We start from the raw sequence: 17,023 nt of genomic DNA on the forward strand, positions 1-17,023 counted from the left end.
GGACAGAACTCCAGGTAGCAGCTTCTAGGATGTCCCAGGTAGGTACGCCTCTGAGAAAGGCAGTAGAGGTAGATGCAGCCCTGGTTGAGTGGGGTCTGATCCCCTGTGGGATAGGTTTTCCATGGTGCTTATAGCAGAAATGAATGCAATGGCCTATGCATTTGGAGATGGTTTGCTTTGAAATAGCCTTCCCCTCTGTCCCTGCAGCAAATGCCAAGAGCAGTTGTTCAGATTTCCTTTGAGGTTGAGTCCTGTCCAAGTAGAATCTAAGTAGTCTGTGCACATCTAAGGATTGCAGTATCCGTTCCCCTTTGTTCTGTGGATTAGGAAAGAAGGTTGGTAAATGAATGGACTGATTAAAGGCCACACTGGATACCACCTTTGGCATGAAAGAGGGATTGGTCCTGAGGACACCCTGTCCGCATGAAAGATGATGAAATGCTCCACAGCCATGAGGGCCTGTAATTCAGATACCCTTCTTGCTGAAGTGATTGCTCAAAGGAAAGCTGTTTTCCAAGAAAGGAATTTTCAATCTGCAGTAACAGCTGGATTGAAAGGAGGAAGGGTGAGTTTTTCCAATACAAAGTTAAGGTCCCAGGCTGGAGTTGGAGATCTCCTGGGTGGTCTTAAATTTTTGGCCCCTCTGAGGAACTGCTTGAGCAGTGGATAAGAGAAGAGGGGAGGTACTGTGATATAATGAGCTGAAATGGCTGAGGCATGAATTTTTATTGAGGAAAAAGACAGTCCCTTGTGAAGCATCTCAGTTAAGTATTGTAAAATCTGAGGTAAATTTGGGCACTGCTGTGCTCATCTCTTGAGACTGGTTCCTGGCACATAATCTTTTCAATGTTTCAGCATAAGATTTTCTAGTACTAGGCCTTCTTGCCTCTAAAACAATATCCATCACTGGTTTACTGAGGGATGGTAAAGGAGAGATTAGGTAATTAGTCAGGCTGCTAGGTCCAGTGTTTGAAGCTGAGGGTGCAGAATCTGTTCTCCTACTGAGACAGCAGGGTAGGAGTCTGAGGCAGGTGCCATGGGGCCAGCAGTGACACACTGCACAGGAGGGGGTACCAGTGTTGGCGTGGCCAGTCTGGTTCAATCAAAATTGTCCTTGGTTTGTCTTGTATGATCTTCAGTAGCACTTTGGAGAGCAGAGGCAGAGGAGGAAAGGCATACATTGATGGGTTTTTCCAGCTGAAGGACAGAGCATCCACTTTCCAAGCTTGCCTGTGGGGAGTCATTGTTCAAAATTTTTCCAATTGATAGTTCTGGGGGGAGGCAAACAGGTCTATATCTGGGCTCCCCCATTTGCTTGTCAACATGCTGAAAATCCTTAATTCCAGTTTCCACTCGTGTGTCCATGAGGTTTCTGCTTAGTCTTTCTGCCAGTGTATTTAGTCTTCCTGGCAGGAATTGAGCTTGTAGATGCACTTGGTAGCTCAAGGCTGTGTTTCACAATGCCATTGTTAGTCTGCAGAGGCGGTACGAATGTGTAACCCCCTGCTTGTTTATGTACCACATAACAGTGGTGTTGTCTATCTTTACCATTAACTGTCCTGGAAGAATGTGGTCCTTGAAGGCTGTCAGTGCATTCTGTACAGCTAACATTACTTTCTGATAGATGTGCAGGTGCATTTGACTTGGGTTCCATTTGCCCTGAATGCACTTCCCTGCCAGGTGTGGCCCCCATGCATAGTCTGATGCGACTGTTGTTAGGGTTTGGGTGGCAGGGGGTAGTGTGAATGGTAGCCCCTTGTTTTGGTAACAGGCCTCTGCCCACCAAAGGAACTCTAGGTGTAGGGAAGGTATGATAGGAATCATTGCTTCTAGATCCTGAGAATGTTGACACCATAGGCTTTTTTAGATACCATTGTAGTTTCCAGATGTGCAGTCTTGCATGTAGAATTAGATGAATGCAGGAGGCCATGAACCCCAAGGCTTGTAGTATTTGCCTTCCAGGTAGCAGGGTTTTTGTGGCAACTTGTTTGAAGTAGGTTGTGAAGTGAATTTGTTTCTCTGGTGTGAGGAAAGACATCTGGGAAGTTGTATTCAAGCTTGCTACCAGGAATATAATTTGTTGGCAGGGTACCAGGTGTGATTTATTTTCGTTTGTGGTGTACCTCAGGCAAGTTAGTACCCTTTGTACAAAAGCCAGATGATTCAAAAGTATGTCCTGGTTTTCTGCCTGGATTAGATAATCGTCCATGTATGGGTATATTTGAATATTTCTTTGCCTGCAAAATGCAATGACTGGAGCTAGGCACTTTGTGAATACTCTGGGCGCAGTAGATAAGCCAAAGGGCAGTGCACAGAACTGATAGTGCATGTAGCCTGCTTTGAAGCGTAGGTATCTTCTGCAAGATTCCCTGATTGGGATGTGCAGGTATGCTTCCTTGAAATCTAGTGTTGCCAACCAGGCATCTTAGCCTAGCCTAGCATAGGAAGCAACTGGTGAAGAGTCTGGTGTTTAGAGTAGACAGGTCCAGGATAGGACGCCATGAATTGTCTTTTCTGGGTACCAGAAAAAGTCTCAAGTAGAAACCTTGCCCCTTTTCCTCTTCTGGTACCAATTAAATAACCCCTATGCTTAAGAGAGAGTGTACTTGCTTTTGGGCCTCTGCACACTGATTTGGAGGTAGATACGGCCAACTGCTTGGAGTTGGTAACGTGTGGAAGTGAAATCTGTATCCTTGGGACACTATTTAAAACCCATTTAGCCTGGGTAATGAGTCCCCTGTTCTTTGCATGAAGTGCAATCTTTCCCCCCAAAGGGTCAGTCAGTTGAGAAGTGCTTGGAAGTTTTAGAAAATAAGTCATTGAGACAGTTTACCATAGGGGGGAGTTTTATTACTCCCAGATTAGGAAGTGGAGGCCCCCCCACTGCTTAGTCCTGTGCATCCCCTGGGACTGAAGCCTGGGTGCTCTGCTGGATCTGGGTCTGGACTGAGAAGGTCTGGAAGAGGCAGGAAAGGACCAAATCTTAGAAGGCCAATGCTTACTAAATCTTGGAGGTTGTACTTGTAAAAGATCTTTAACAGTTTGCATAGATTTAGCTTTTTCCTCCATCTTTTTAAGAACAACTTCTGCCTTGTTGCCAAACAGGTGGTCCTGATTTAAGGGAGCATCCAGTAATTTCGCTTTAACATGACCTGGCAAGGATTGCTCCTTAAGCCAAGCATGCCTTCTAAGTACAGACCCAGTTACAGCAGCCCTGCAAGATGCCTTTAGAGAATCAAAACCACAGTGCAACCTATGTTTACCACCTTGTTCAGCAGAATGCATTAAATCCTGTACATCCTTATTTTCAGCACAATCAGGAATCAACATCATTTTCTGTTTAAGTAATCCAATAATATGCTGCTGATACTTTAACATATGAAACTGGCAATTCAAGGCCCTAATGGCTAAAGTTGCAGAAATGTATACCTTCTTACCCCATCTATCCAGCGCCCTGGAGTCTTTATCAGAGGGGGTAGGATTTTTAGCAGTAGTAGCTTTAATGCCCTTGGGTCCCTGTGAAATGGTTTCAGGATCCGCAGTAGGATTTTTGAAAAGGAACTTGTGAGAGTCAGGAACCCTGTAATATCTATCAGGTTTTCTGGGAGCAGGAGGTAAAGAGTCAGGGGCCATGCTATATTCCGAAAAGGCATCATCAACAATGTCCAGTACAGGAAGTATAGCTAAAGGCCTGTGCTGGGGCAGGAGTAAGAAATCCCTAAGCCTCTTTTTAGAATCAGAGAAATCCTGACTTTCCCAACGAAAATGTTCACTGAGAGTATGCAAGGTTTATCCAAGAGAAATCCTCAGGGGATGAAGCAGAGGGAATAGAGTCCTCAGCATCAGAATCCTCATAGGTAGATAAGGGTAAATCCCGGTCATCAGAGGAAACAGAAATTTCACAATCCTGGTCAGATGTATCATAAACAAACTCAGTCCTAGGTCTCTTACAGGGGGAAGGGTGGCTTCCCCTGATTAAAGTAATAAGGTCTTCAGCCATTCTTATTTGTTTTTTAGGCATAGAGGCCTGACCATGCGGTCTGGGCGTCAATTTTCTAGGCATTGTTCGAGTTTTAGGCCTTGAAAAAGAAGATGGCATTGGTTTAATATGCAAATCAGTAGGCCTGAATGCACCCTTAGAAGCCGGTGTGCTTGCACAGCGGCTCCAGACCCATCCAAGGTAGAGACATCCGCAGGTTCCACAGTTGAAGCATCTCGCTGCATACCGGACTCCGAATGGGTCTCAGTAGAGGCCTGCGAATCTGAAGTAGCGGGTATCAGGGGCTGCGAAAGCACCTCACTGAGTACCGGCGAACTGGCGACTGGCTTAGGAGAAACTTCGTTGGCAGCTTTGGACCTAGGCGGCCTCTCTGTCTTTATCTTTGCGTCTTTTCGGAAAGTCGGACGTCGAATGGCTTACTGAAGACATATCAGGATAATTGAACTGAGCAGCAAAATATATAGAAGCGCAAATATACCGACGACGGATAGTTTGTGGTTTAAATAAGGTACAAAACCAACAGCAAGGCATGTCTTGGTCAGGGCCTAGGCAAGGAATACAGTACGAATGAAAATCTTTGAGGTATTCGCTTTCCACAAGAAATGCAATTATTTACTTTTACTGACATCGGTTAAGAGCAAGAAAAAGTTTCCCCAACGGAGTACTTAGCTTTTAGTTGAAGACTTCGTTCTGAAACTCGAAAACGAAAATTTCAGGAGTCGGACGACCGGCACTTGTGAACTGCTTCTGCTTCGGGTATGGCAAGAAAGACTGATGTAATGACGTCAGCTGCGTGTTTTATATACCTGACGATCTGACGTCACGGAAGGAGAGAGAGCAACCGACGTAGGACCCAAGACTTTGTTAATCAGGCCGACTGAGGGTTACTGCAAGCAGATAACCAAAATATGATGACTGCAACAGTGAAACATGAAGAACATCTGCATTTTCAGAGACACAACTCACATAAAAGCTGTAGCCCCAAAATTTGCCAGGTAGTCAGCAGGTGTGAAACATTATTTTTCCTAGGTGCAACTGATTTGCTAAAGAAACACTTATGATAACCACACTATAATAGCTGGTATTGTGACTGAGTATTTGAAACATTCTGCTATGTGCAGTTAAATGAACCAAATGAACAAACAGTGACATTTACCTCATTTCGTTGCTCCAAATTGCCTCTGGGGTGTCAAATTCTCCTAAATAGATCTCAGAGAATTTTTCAGATTCATAATTTTCTAAATAACACACCATTGCTTCTGGAAGAATGTGACCAAGAATACTTCTCTGCACTAAATCTTGCCCTTTGACCTACAGAAAAATGTTGAAACACATTAAAAAAACTGCATTGAAAATAATGCTATTACCCACATTTTTTATGAAAAACAAGCAAGACAAAAAAATCTTCAGGTTTGTAAAATCCATAGACACTTCTTCCTAATTATGTTCTTCAAGGACATGCAATGTTAAACAAAAAATTAACGTGCTCATTGTACGTAACAGATAAACACTACCAAATCAGGTAATATGCAAAGAAGCATTCTGTTTTTGTGTTATTGGTGGGATTTCCTCTTTCAGTACCTACAATTTATTACATTCTCTTTTAGCCTGCAATCAACAGTGTGTTTCCATGCATGCAAGTTCATGTCCTACAGGCACAAGCTATGAGATCATGAGATGGATTGGGACTCTCTCCCAAACTCCTGTGTCACTCAGTTCAGCAGTATGTACGGAGTAAGCACAACCCTCAAGGCAGTAAGAAGACAATCACACAAGTATATGTTAATGCAGTGCTAGACTTATCTGCAGTAGCATGACAGAAAGGCCTTCCAGACGAGTGCAGTACATCAGGAAGGCAATATGCACCCATGATAGAAGATTTTCTCAGAGATCAACAGACATAGTAATAATTTTTTGTATGCAGCTTCAGAAGCCTTTTATAGTGATTAAACTAAGTGCTGGGAAGAAACACAACATGTGACATTGAAATCTTTTGTGAGGCAGAAGCTGTAAGAATGACAAAAGGCAATGGTTGAAAAGGTAAAGTCCTGAAGTAATAAGTTAAAAAAGAAGGTTTTGACTCCTAGAATATTTCAGTGTTAAAGAAATAATGTTTGGTGAATGTATGAACTGACACGTGGCCAGGACACAAAGTTCTACAATGGTGACCTTTCTGAAACATGTTTTTGAAACAGTCACACACTTGGTAGAATGACATTTGACAGCAGTATCTGTCAACAGGCACTTTAATGCCTAAAGGCAAAAAATAAAAAAAAAATGTAGCTAATTAACCAAGAAAGGTTTGTCCATAATGACATATAGCTTTTTATCTCCTTGGCACAAAAAAAAAAAAAAGTTGTTCCATCTTACTGGCTTCATGCACTTTCTTCAGTTAATACTCAAGTTTGTTAGCACATGTCCAATGTATGAATGACTCTTTACTGAGTCTAACATTGCAAAAGATGAATGAACAGTGTTAAAAACAACATTGCCAACATACTGACAGGCAGTTCACATAATGGTTAAGGTTCATTGGTGTATACTAGGCTAACAACCACTAAGGCCTTTATAAGCCTAGCCGTGCAACCCAAATATGACCCACAAGTTTTTATCTTTAGGCATTTATATAGGAGGTGATCTTTAGTTAGGACATGATTTATTGGCTGCCTCTGTCCATCAGAGACATAGGTGCCAGACCAAGGGGTGAATTTCCGATTTTTTATCCAATGGTTCAAGTTGTGCTTAAATAAGTTTAGGGAGTGACGTTATTTCACGTGGATGGGGAGCGTATTGAAGAGGATATGAACGCTCTGAGAAACATCTGTCTCATGTTCTACTCATGTTGCAAACAAAATGTAGGTCTTTGAATCTAATAATTCTGATGCAGTTTGTTTTGTGGATGTGCAAAAGGTTCATCAGAATGGGGTCCAAGGATGCCTTGTAAGCCAGGCACAGATCACCGCTCAGTAGTGTACAGGGGACTGAATACAGGAGGGGAGGGTTTTGAGGCAATCTCCACAGGACATTGCGTTTATGCCCTGTATTCTTTTTGTAAGGAACCTTTGCAGACATTCCAGTTGCTGCCGGTATCTGGTCAGGTACACACCAAAGGAGGCATTATACTCTGATAGGTCATATGAAAGCCAAGTACAGTGTTTGATGACTTCCCTGGACCTAGGTGCCATGCCCTTACTTATAAGTTGACTAACATAGAAGGATTTTCTTACTATGCTGGACCTAAGCTGGCTGAAGGCTAGGTTACAATCTACATAAGTTCTCAGATACCTGTCTAGTGAGTCAACTCTTAGGGTGTTTTATCAATGACCGTTTCCAGGGGTGGCAACTTCCCAAAAGGAACCATAATGCATTTCTTAGGATTGCATTTTAAGTTGTGGCTTTGGCACCAGTCATTTGTCTGAGTTGGACCTTCTTGTAGGGTGCTTGCTTCTTGAGGGGACTGGATAAATGCTCCCAGTTTGCAATCTGTGATCTTGGTCAGCCAGAGGTCTTTGACATTGGCACTGACTTTAGAAAATTAAATGTCAGAGAAGTTGGTCCAGTACACAGCCCTGAGTGACTCCACTGGTGACCGGCCTCTTTATGCAGGTGGTCTCACCAATATTAACCTCATGAGTCAGTTGGCTATCCAACATATTATATAGGGGTTTATGTCTAATTCCATAAGTTTGCTAACTGCATACTGGGGTACTACATAAAATGTCTCAGCCAGATCAAGGTAGGCAGTACACACCAGTTTACCCTCATCCACTGCTTTGGTAATGTTTTCAAAGAAGTCTGCCAGCTTCAGCAGGCATGACCTTTCTTTGATGAAGCCAGACTGGGATAAATACAGAGTCTGGAGGTTTCCAGCATCTCTTGACAATTTCCATGACAATTCTTTCCATGGCCTTAAAAGTAAGACTAGTCAGACTAACTGGGCCGTAGTTGATAGGATCTGTTGATGGTCTGCCCTTATGAAGGGGAATAACCATTGCAGTCCTCCATTCGCATGGCACAAACCCTTTTTTAATACCTTTATTAAATCATCACATAAGACACAGGCAAACCTACATTAATATAAAATACAACAAACCATATTAACATGTTTCCAGTTACATACATTATACATCACATATGTTCTTTTAACGATCATCAGTTCAAAAATACTTAAACTGCTCAATTCCTGCCTTCCTTTAAACCTCACTCCTCCTCCTGAACTTCATTTTGCATGTGCTGCTCCCACAATTTCAAATTATTTCTAAGCAATTTACTCCTTCCCTTTTCTAAAAAGATCCCACTTCCAGTTCTTTTATCTCTATTACACTATTCAATACACCAAATACAGTTGTTTAGAATTTGATTTCGTTTTTCTACTTATTGTTTTTTTTGTCTGCCACCAGAATTAATCTTAACAAGGCCTTACTATCTCTAGACAATTCAGACCGTGACTCAGATCAAAAGAACTTTTAAAATCTGGCAACTCATTAACACTCCCAAAACATATGGTCCCAGTTACCTCTCTTGTCCCCATCACACCTCTAACATTTGTCATCTACCCAAGGAAAAAGTCTTTGAAGTCTGCTTGGGATATAAAAACAGTTTTCCAGACATTTTCAAGCAATAATCCTAAACCTTTTGGACTTCACTGCATACTTGGGAGCCATACATATGGCCTCTCATTGTTTCCTTGTAAATTGTTTATCTAGTCGCCCTTGCCAATCTTTTTGAAACTCCTCTGACTGATTCTTACAGTTATGCAGTATTTTATATGCCCTACTAATTATCCCCTTTTTTTTTTTTTTTAACAGCAGCTTCTGTTCTAGATTCAAATATAAATTCCACCAGACCAGGTCGTTCTCTTATGATTACCCTACCCCTTTTTAATTTGCCTGTACTGTGACATCAATCCCTGGTAGAGAAGGCACCCTCTATAGCCTGCAGTCCATGCATCATTTTGTCCTCCTCCCATTATATGACTTTTTCCACTCTAGTTATTTGCTCTCAATACCTTGGCTCCTTTGCCAGTTTTCTCCAGTAAATTCCAGAACCTTTTGCCTATTTTCTGTACCTTACTTGTAGTCATCCCTATTGGAAATATCTCCTTTTTCCCCTCTTGTGTTGGCTTAGTTCTGAGAACACTTTCTACTACTTTATGAATATAACATTATTTATAATTATTGTTCTTAAGGATCTGTATCCAAAATACCACTATTTCTTGAACCCCCACCATTTCATCATACCTTTCCATTTTGAAATATAACCTTATACATTTGCTATCTATATGAGCCTTAACTGTTCAACTGTAACAGGCAATCCTACACCGCATTGTTCTGTTGGAAGGGGCAACGTATCTCACTTGACTCTTGTCCTCTTCCCCGGCCAAATAAAACTCTTTCAGCTCTTTATCATTGTTCACAATTTCTCATCTGGTTGACAAAATATGCCTGATCTATATATATAAAACTAAAGGCACTAAAACATTTTCACTGTCTGTATCTTACTAACCATATACCATACACAAGAGCTTCCAGTTTCTCAGTTTTTGTATCATATTTTGTTTAGTCTCTTCCGCATTATCCTTAGCTGCCATAAAAGGAGTCTTTCTAATCTATACTCAAATACTTCACCTTATTGTATCCCCTTAAATATGGGTACTGCCTAGCCAATTTGTTTCTACGTACATAATTTACGGCTATAGTCTTCACCTTCATTAATTTTATACATTCGGTGACGATGTGAGGTATTGCCAGCAATGCCAGGAGAAGGGCAGTGGATGTATAACATATGCCAGCACAGCGAGCTGAAATTTATTTATTTTTTATTCATTTATTGACATTTGTTAACCAGGTTGGTCCATCTGGGCTTGTGGCCCATTTTCAGTATGGAGACCCGAGGAGAAAAGCTCCAACAATATTACACAAAAGTTTAAAAATTAAGTGAGTGAGAAAGTATTGACAATAAATCATTTCAATTAGAAAGTCAATTACACAAAGTTAAAACACACTCAAGCTTGTAACAAGGACATCATATTTTTACAGAGTAACAATAATATTTACATATTTACAGCAGGAGGTTTTTTTTCCAACAGTGTATTTGATTTATTTAGTAAGTATAACCAAACATAGAGTACATTGGAAGTAGAGGGAATGTTAGGAATAGGGTGAGAAAAGGAGGAAATTTGAGTTGCATAGGGCCTAGACAGGGGCAGAGTTTGGAGATAAATAGATGAAGTTTGATTTTTTCTTTAAAGCGAGATGGGTGCATTATGGAACATATATCTATTGGGAGTTTATTCCAAGTGTGGGCAATGGAGTGTTTGTATAGGAGTTTGCCTACTGCATTTTTGGGTTGATAGCTGTCAAGTAATTGCTGATTAGAGGTACGGAGAGTCCGAGGTGGAGAACAGGTTGAGATGAGTGAAGAGAGCGCTGGACAGGATGCGGGTTTGTAGAAGATGGAGTGTAACATTTGGAATTGTGACAGTAGTCGTAGTTGGTTAATTCAAGCCACTGGAGTGAGTTAAGGGCCAGACATTGAATTGAGTTGTATGGAGAGTTAGTGATTAATCTTGCTATCTTGTGATAAGTTTGTTGTAATATGTTCAAGGTTGTAGTTTGAATGTTGGCAAATACTGGTGCAGCATATAGTACGGAGAGGAGTAGTATAGCTTCTGCTAGAACTAGTCTAGAATTTGTGGTCAGAAATTTTTTGTTACGATACAGCAGACCGAGCTTTTGGTGTGTCTTTTTTATACACTGGAACAGGTGTAGGTTAAATTTGAGTTCGTCATCTATGACGACTCCTAGGAGATTTGTATGAGCTTCAGGTAGGATTATAGTGTTGCTGGAGGATGTGATTGTAAAGGTAGCCTTATGGTGAGTGAGAGCTCGAGGAAGGAAGCGTAAGAGTTTGGTCTTTTTAGGATTAAGGAAGAGTAAACTTTTGGACAATCATTCTGTGGATAGAAAGGCCTTTTGGGTAGCAGTGTGGAGTTCAGATATGTTGTCAGAAATGGAGATGAGGGTAGAGTCATCAGCACATTGGATGAGGTAGGACTGTTTACAGGAAGTATAGAGGTCATTAGTAAAGACATTAAACAGGAGGGGACCCATGTTGGAAGCTTGGGGTACCCCCCCAGTTGGGACAGTTATAAATGGAGAAGAGGATGACAACCATTTAACAGACTGTTGCCTGCAGAATAGGTAACTAGAGAACCAGTTGAGGGAGGATGAAGATAGGTTGAGTTAAGCAAGTTTAGATAATTAGTAAGGGATGACTGACTGTGTCAACGGCTTTGGAGAGGTCAAGGAAAAGATAAGACATGAGTTTATTGCTATCTTGGGCCTCTGCAATGGTGTGTGTAAAAGATAAGAGGGCATAGGTTGTGCTGTGGTTAGGACGGAAACCATGCTGAGTGGAGGTGAGAAGGTTGAGCTGGAGAAGGTAACTCAGGAGCTGTGAGTGTACATATTTTTCGAGGATTTTAGAGAGAGGGGATAAGATAGCTACAGGTTGGTAGTTAGATGGGTCCATGGAATTACCTCCTTTATGCAGGGGAATAATGAAGAAGGATTTCCAAAGGATAGGGGCAACAGATTCCTGAACTGATCTACTGATTACAATAGATACTGGATATGCAATGTAGTCAGCAGCAAGTCTGAGGAAAGCTGGAGGTAGGCTGTCAGTGGAGAGAGAGCAGGGGTTGAGCTTTTGCATGAAGTAGGAACTGAGAAAAAAGATTTTTTGCCTAAGGGTCAAGAGGGGTTGGTAATGTTGAGTTGCTAGAGTTACACTGTATGAGTGTTTGGATGATGTCTAGAAAGTGCTTGTTTAGGAGAGTAGCTGTTTCCAGAGGGGATGCGTTTGGGTAAGGAAAGGGGTTTGAAGGCCAGCCAGGAGAAAGAATTGTGTTAATAGTTGACCAAAATTTTATAGGGTTGGATTTGTATTTGTGCTTAGCAGAATTATAATAGGATTTTTTGTCATTGTTGGTTTGTTTTTTAGTAAGACTTCTAAGTTGTCTATATTTGTGCAACAGATGTAGCTCTTGTGTTTTAATCCAAGCTTTCTAAACACTCTCTATTGTGCATAAAGGATCTAGTTTCTTTAAAAAGCCAGGGAGCATGATTAGATTTTATTCTGATCTTCCTAGAGGGAGCAAGGGAGTTTAGGGTATTCAGGAAGATAGTGATGAAAGTACTGACAGCGTCGTTAAGAGGGATATTTTTGAGGATGGACCAGTCCATACTAGCATTAGTGGAGTTGAACTGGGATAAATTAAAGTTAGTGAGCTTATGACAGTCTCTGTATAGGTGGGGTCTGGGTGATTGGGTAGGATATCTTAGAACAGTGGTAGGGAGGTGATCGCTAAGACAGTCTTGGTAGGGTAGTGAGGTTATGGTAGCAATGGGGTGGAGTTGGTGAGTGTCTAGTATATTGTGGAGCCAGAGGAAGTATTTTTATGTAGGTGGGTGGGGGGGGGGGAGACAACAGTTGTTGGAAGCCATGTAGGTTGATACTTACTTGTGGAGAGTCAGTTTTAAGTTTGGACAAATCTAAGTTAACGTCTCCTAATATAAGGGTTTCATACGGTATGTTCTGGGAAAACCAGTAGAGAATATTTTCTAAGGTGGACAAATTATTTCCAAGAGGAATATAGATAGAAGTGAATGCAAATTTTTTGTTTAGTAAAAAAGTATATGTTATTTGAATATCAAATTGATTTGTACAGATACTAGTGTTGGAAATGGATTTGTAAAGTTACTCGTGTTAAAAATGTACCAACAATGGATCCTGACTGTATTGTAACTGAATTTATATATATATATATATATATATATATATATATATATATATATATATATATATATATATGCGTGTGTGTGTGTGTGTGTGTGTGTTAATACAGGATATCAGAAAAGAAGAGGTTAAGCTCAGCTCCAGCTAAATTTGGAAAATAGTAAGAAATTAATTTACTGGGCCTAGGTCATAAAGATGTTATCTCACAGTTTTGAATGAAGCCAGAATGTCTGTAAGAAGCATGGTTTGTTAGTCTCTGTAGGAGGTGAAGTTTGTAATTGTTTTTTGACTTCAAGAAGCTGCACCAGATCTGAGCAATGCTCTTGTGTGTGTATTATTGACCTGTTGGTGCTACATCCTGGCAGTTTCTAGCAATGGGGGGGTGGTTTGCATGGGAACAGGATGTCAGATAACCAGAGGTATGTGATGTGATTCTGTACAGAAATAATGTTTTAATATTAGGTGAGACAGAAATCTCAGGGCAGTCTGTTTTTTGGAACCTGATATAGAAGGATCCCTCACCTATTTCATCTTGCCTTGTTCTAGTAAGTAAATATGAACAGTAACAACAATAACAATCTCAAGGATAGAGTGGCAAAAATTATTACAAATAACAGAAATCCACCACATTGGTCGAACAAAAGGAGAAGCACACTTTAGCGAAAAAACGCACTTTAGCATTGCTTTCGTCTCAAAAGAGACTTCATCAGAACAAAGTAAAATAAACACAGCACAATATATACCATTCCACTAATGAACACAATACTTCAATTTAACAACCAATTAAGTATTTAAAACAACACTACACCTTTACAAAAATATAAAAAATTATATAAATCATTTTAAAACTTTCAACCTTCTGTTTTTTAAAAAACACTTTATATTAATAGAATCATTTATTCCAGGCACATTATCAGCCCCTACCTTAATTGCCGCATAGTTTCTCTTTGTTCAACATAATCTCTACAAGACTCCCCCCTGGCATTTTCAATTACTTGTTCTAAAACTGAAAACATTTTTTTATATCCTGTACATTTTGTAGAATGTCTAAACAATGCATTATTACTATTTTTAGTTTTTATACATTAATAATGCTCTGATTCTTTTACTTAAACATCAAGTTGTCATACCTATGAAATATTCATTACAACCCAAACAGCAATATGCACTTTACCATGTGTATTACAGTTGTACACTCCATCAATAGGAATAGTCTTGTTCAAATTTAACAATTCAACTTAAGGTCCTTCTAGAATAAACCTACAGAAACTACAAAACCCACATTTATACATTCCTTTAGTACATGTTTCAATGGTGGTATTGGTTTTTGTAAAAGACTCAAACTGCAAACATTTTTTCAAACAATAAGTGTTTTTGTATATAAACCTAGGTTTGTCAACTATAACGTTAACAACTCCGAATTCCCTTTCAATATGTTCCAATTTTTACATATAATAGATGTAATACTGCTTCTATCAATCGACATATCTAAAATACAATATGTAGCACAATTATTCTTTGTAACACTCAAAACATTTTGTGTTCCATGGGTAGATGAATTAAAATCTTTTGACTTAAACCAATACAATAAAATAGGTGGAAAATCCAAAAATCTAAGTTGTTTTATCTCCCTAGCCTTTTTATCCAATAATTAAAGGGATAGCCTCTCTCCAAAAACTTCCCTTGCATAAAGTTAATTTCATGTTCAAAAACAATATCATCTGAGGTCATATGAGATGCATGTATAAATTGCCCCTTCGGAATGTTATTCTTCATAAAAACAGGGTGATTACTAGAATAATTTAGATATTCATTCACAAAGGTGTCATTCCTATAAACTCTACTTTTAAAGTTACAATCCAAATAATCCCAACTAAGGGTAACATCTAAGAAATTAAATGAATGTCCTACATCTCCCAAAGAAAATTTCAGGAATTTAACAGATCTATTGATACTATCACAAAAGGATGTTACTTGGTCCTTGTCGCCCTCAATCACAAAAAGTATAACAAATCTAACGTAAAAAAACTACTTTATGGAATGCTAACGTGGGCTTCAAAATACTTTGTAACCACCAACCCAGCACTAAGTTGGTATATACTGGGGCCGCAGATGACTCCATAGCTACCCTTCTTAGCTGTCTATAGATTTTTTGGTTAAACAAAAAATAATTATTCAACAAATTATCTAAAAGCGTACAACAAACGAAAATATAATTATTTGAAACATCTGCTATTGAGCCCAAATAATGTCTCTCATAATCTAAACCATCATTGTGTGGAATACTTGTGAAGAGTGACTGAATATCAACAGTAAGCAGCACATTTTTTCTTGGATCAAAAGAAAAAATATTATCAAATTCTCTAAATTTATTTAGAAAATCCCAAGAATCCTTTATAAAAAATTCCATTCTCTGCACAATTGGATTTAACATAAAATCAACTATTAGTGAAATACCCTCTGTTACAGAATGAGGAAGAGAGACAATGGGCCTAAATGGAGGGTTATATAAATCTTTATGAATTTTGGGGATACCAAATAGGGTCCCCAAACAAGGTTCATTAACCAACATAAATTCATACATTTCAGAAGTAATATTTCCATCCATTAAAAGCTCATACAACTGACTATGTATAATCCTATAAGCCTTGTGAACATAGTTAGAATCTATTATTAGATACTCAGCATTGTTGTTTAACATTTTTTCCAAAACTTCAATGTATTTATGTTGTTCTAAAATAAATAACCCCACACCCTTGTCTGCTTGCATAAACCTAAAATGACTACGACTGTGTAATTCTTTCAAAGCCACCTGCTGCACCCTAGTCAGATTAAAAAAAGTTACATCTGGCTTTCTCCTACTCAACATCCTAATCTCATCTTCACAATTTTCAAACACGAATAGTGTTCGACAATGGTGGAGAAAATGTACTTGGTTTAATAAAATTATGTCTACCAACTTCTATGTTGGAGAAAGCATAATTTAAATTCAATTTGCAACAATACATTTTCAATTCTAACAATGTTCGCCCTAAGCCCATCCTTTTAGAAGGCACAAAATTAAGTCCCAAACTAAGGACATACAACTGATCACAATTAAAAACGTGTTCAGAAATATTGTAAATTGTAACACCATTAAAAACACCAAAAGTGTTTAAAGTCAATTGTTGCCCTTCTTTTTGTTCCTTACTGAAGGTTTGCGGGTAGAAGTTTTGCCGTCTCTTTCTGTCTTCAGATAAATCTTCTCTAAAGGGACACTCACTTCGGCAATAATGTTAGGTACAGGAACAGATGAATCGGAGGAATAGTTTTCACAAGGCTCAGAGAGCACCCCTGCATTACCAGGCTATAATTCATACCACACCTTTTGGCCACCTAACCTGGACTGAAACACTAAAGGCAGAGGCGTGTCTATATTCACTAAGGATATCCACACCTCCAGGCTAGTTGTTCAGCATAATGCATCCAGGATTATCCAAGTGCAACTAACTCTGGGCAAGACCACAATCCAAATTATAACTTGCTACAGATCACCCACCATACCCCAGGATTCCCACTCCACATTTCTTGATACACTGGAAAATATTATGGTACAACCCAACACCCTAATAATGGGTGATTTCAACTACCCCACCATTAACTGGGAAAAATACTCATGTACAAACTCTTTTGCTCAACATTTTCTGGAAATCATAAATTCCAATGCCTTGGATCAACTTATCTGTACCCCCACCGGGGCAGCAATATCCTAGACCTGGTTATTGCCAACATGAGCGACCGGTGTTCCACACCAGATGTCAATTCCTCATTGGTCAGATCTGACCACAAGCTAATCACCCTAGACATCCACATCCCACCCCCACCGCCCATTAAGGAAACCACCGTAAAATATTTCTCCAAAGCCAACTTCACGCTTAAGACAGAAGTGACAAACTTCACGACACCCATGCAGACGGACAATAGAGGTACAACTGCTGAATCCTACACAAATGCAGTTTATAAGCACTTACACGACTGCCTGGATCGTGCCATCCCTAACAGAACCAAGTTGCTAGCCTTCAAAAAAAGATATATATTCCTTTCAAAACGTGTACCTCTTCTGTTGTTAAATTATTATAACTTCTACCTTTTTGATTTTTGAGAGTATTTCTAATTTCTTTTTCGCAGATTTTTTCAAACATAGCTACTTCTGCATTATGGGGGGGAATTAACACACTTTTTCTC

The 17,023-nt window shown here is 39.5% G+C and overlaps 1 protein-coding gene across 1 annotated transcript in view; it reads right to left on the reverse strand.

Annotated features, from left to right (window-relative positions):
• Window positions 1-17,023, reverse strand: part of DNAJC13 (DnaJ heat shock protein family (Hsp40) member C13) — a gene marked incomplete in the record, with an annotated part of 3,140,357 nt that overhangs the window by 1,097,006 nt on the left and 2,026,328 nt on the right. Inside the window, 1 exon segment of the mRNA XM_044066722.1 lies at window positions 5,157-5,311. Coding sequence (XP_043922657.1) covers window positions 5,157-5,311 — 155 coding nt within the window.

Source organism: Protopterus annectens, chromosome 3.part1 (assembly GCF_019279795.1).
Source record: "Protopterus annectens isolate FY-2018-M chromosome 3.part1, PAN1.0, whole genome shotgun sequence".
Lineage (NCBI taxonomy): Eukaryota > Metazoa > Chordata > Ceratodontiformes > Protopteridae > Protopterus > Protopterus annectens.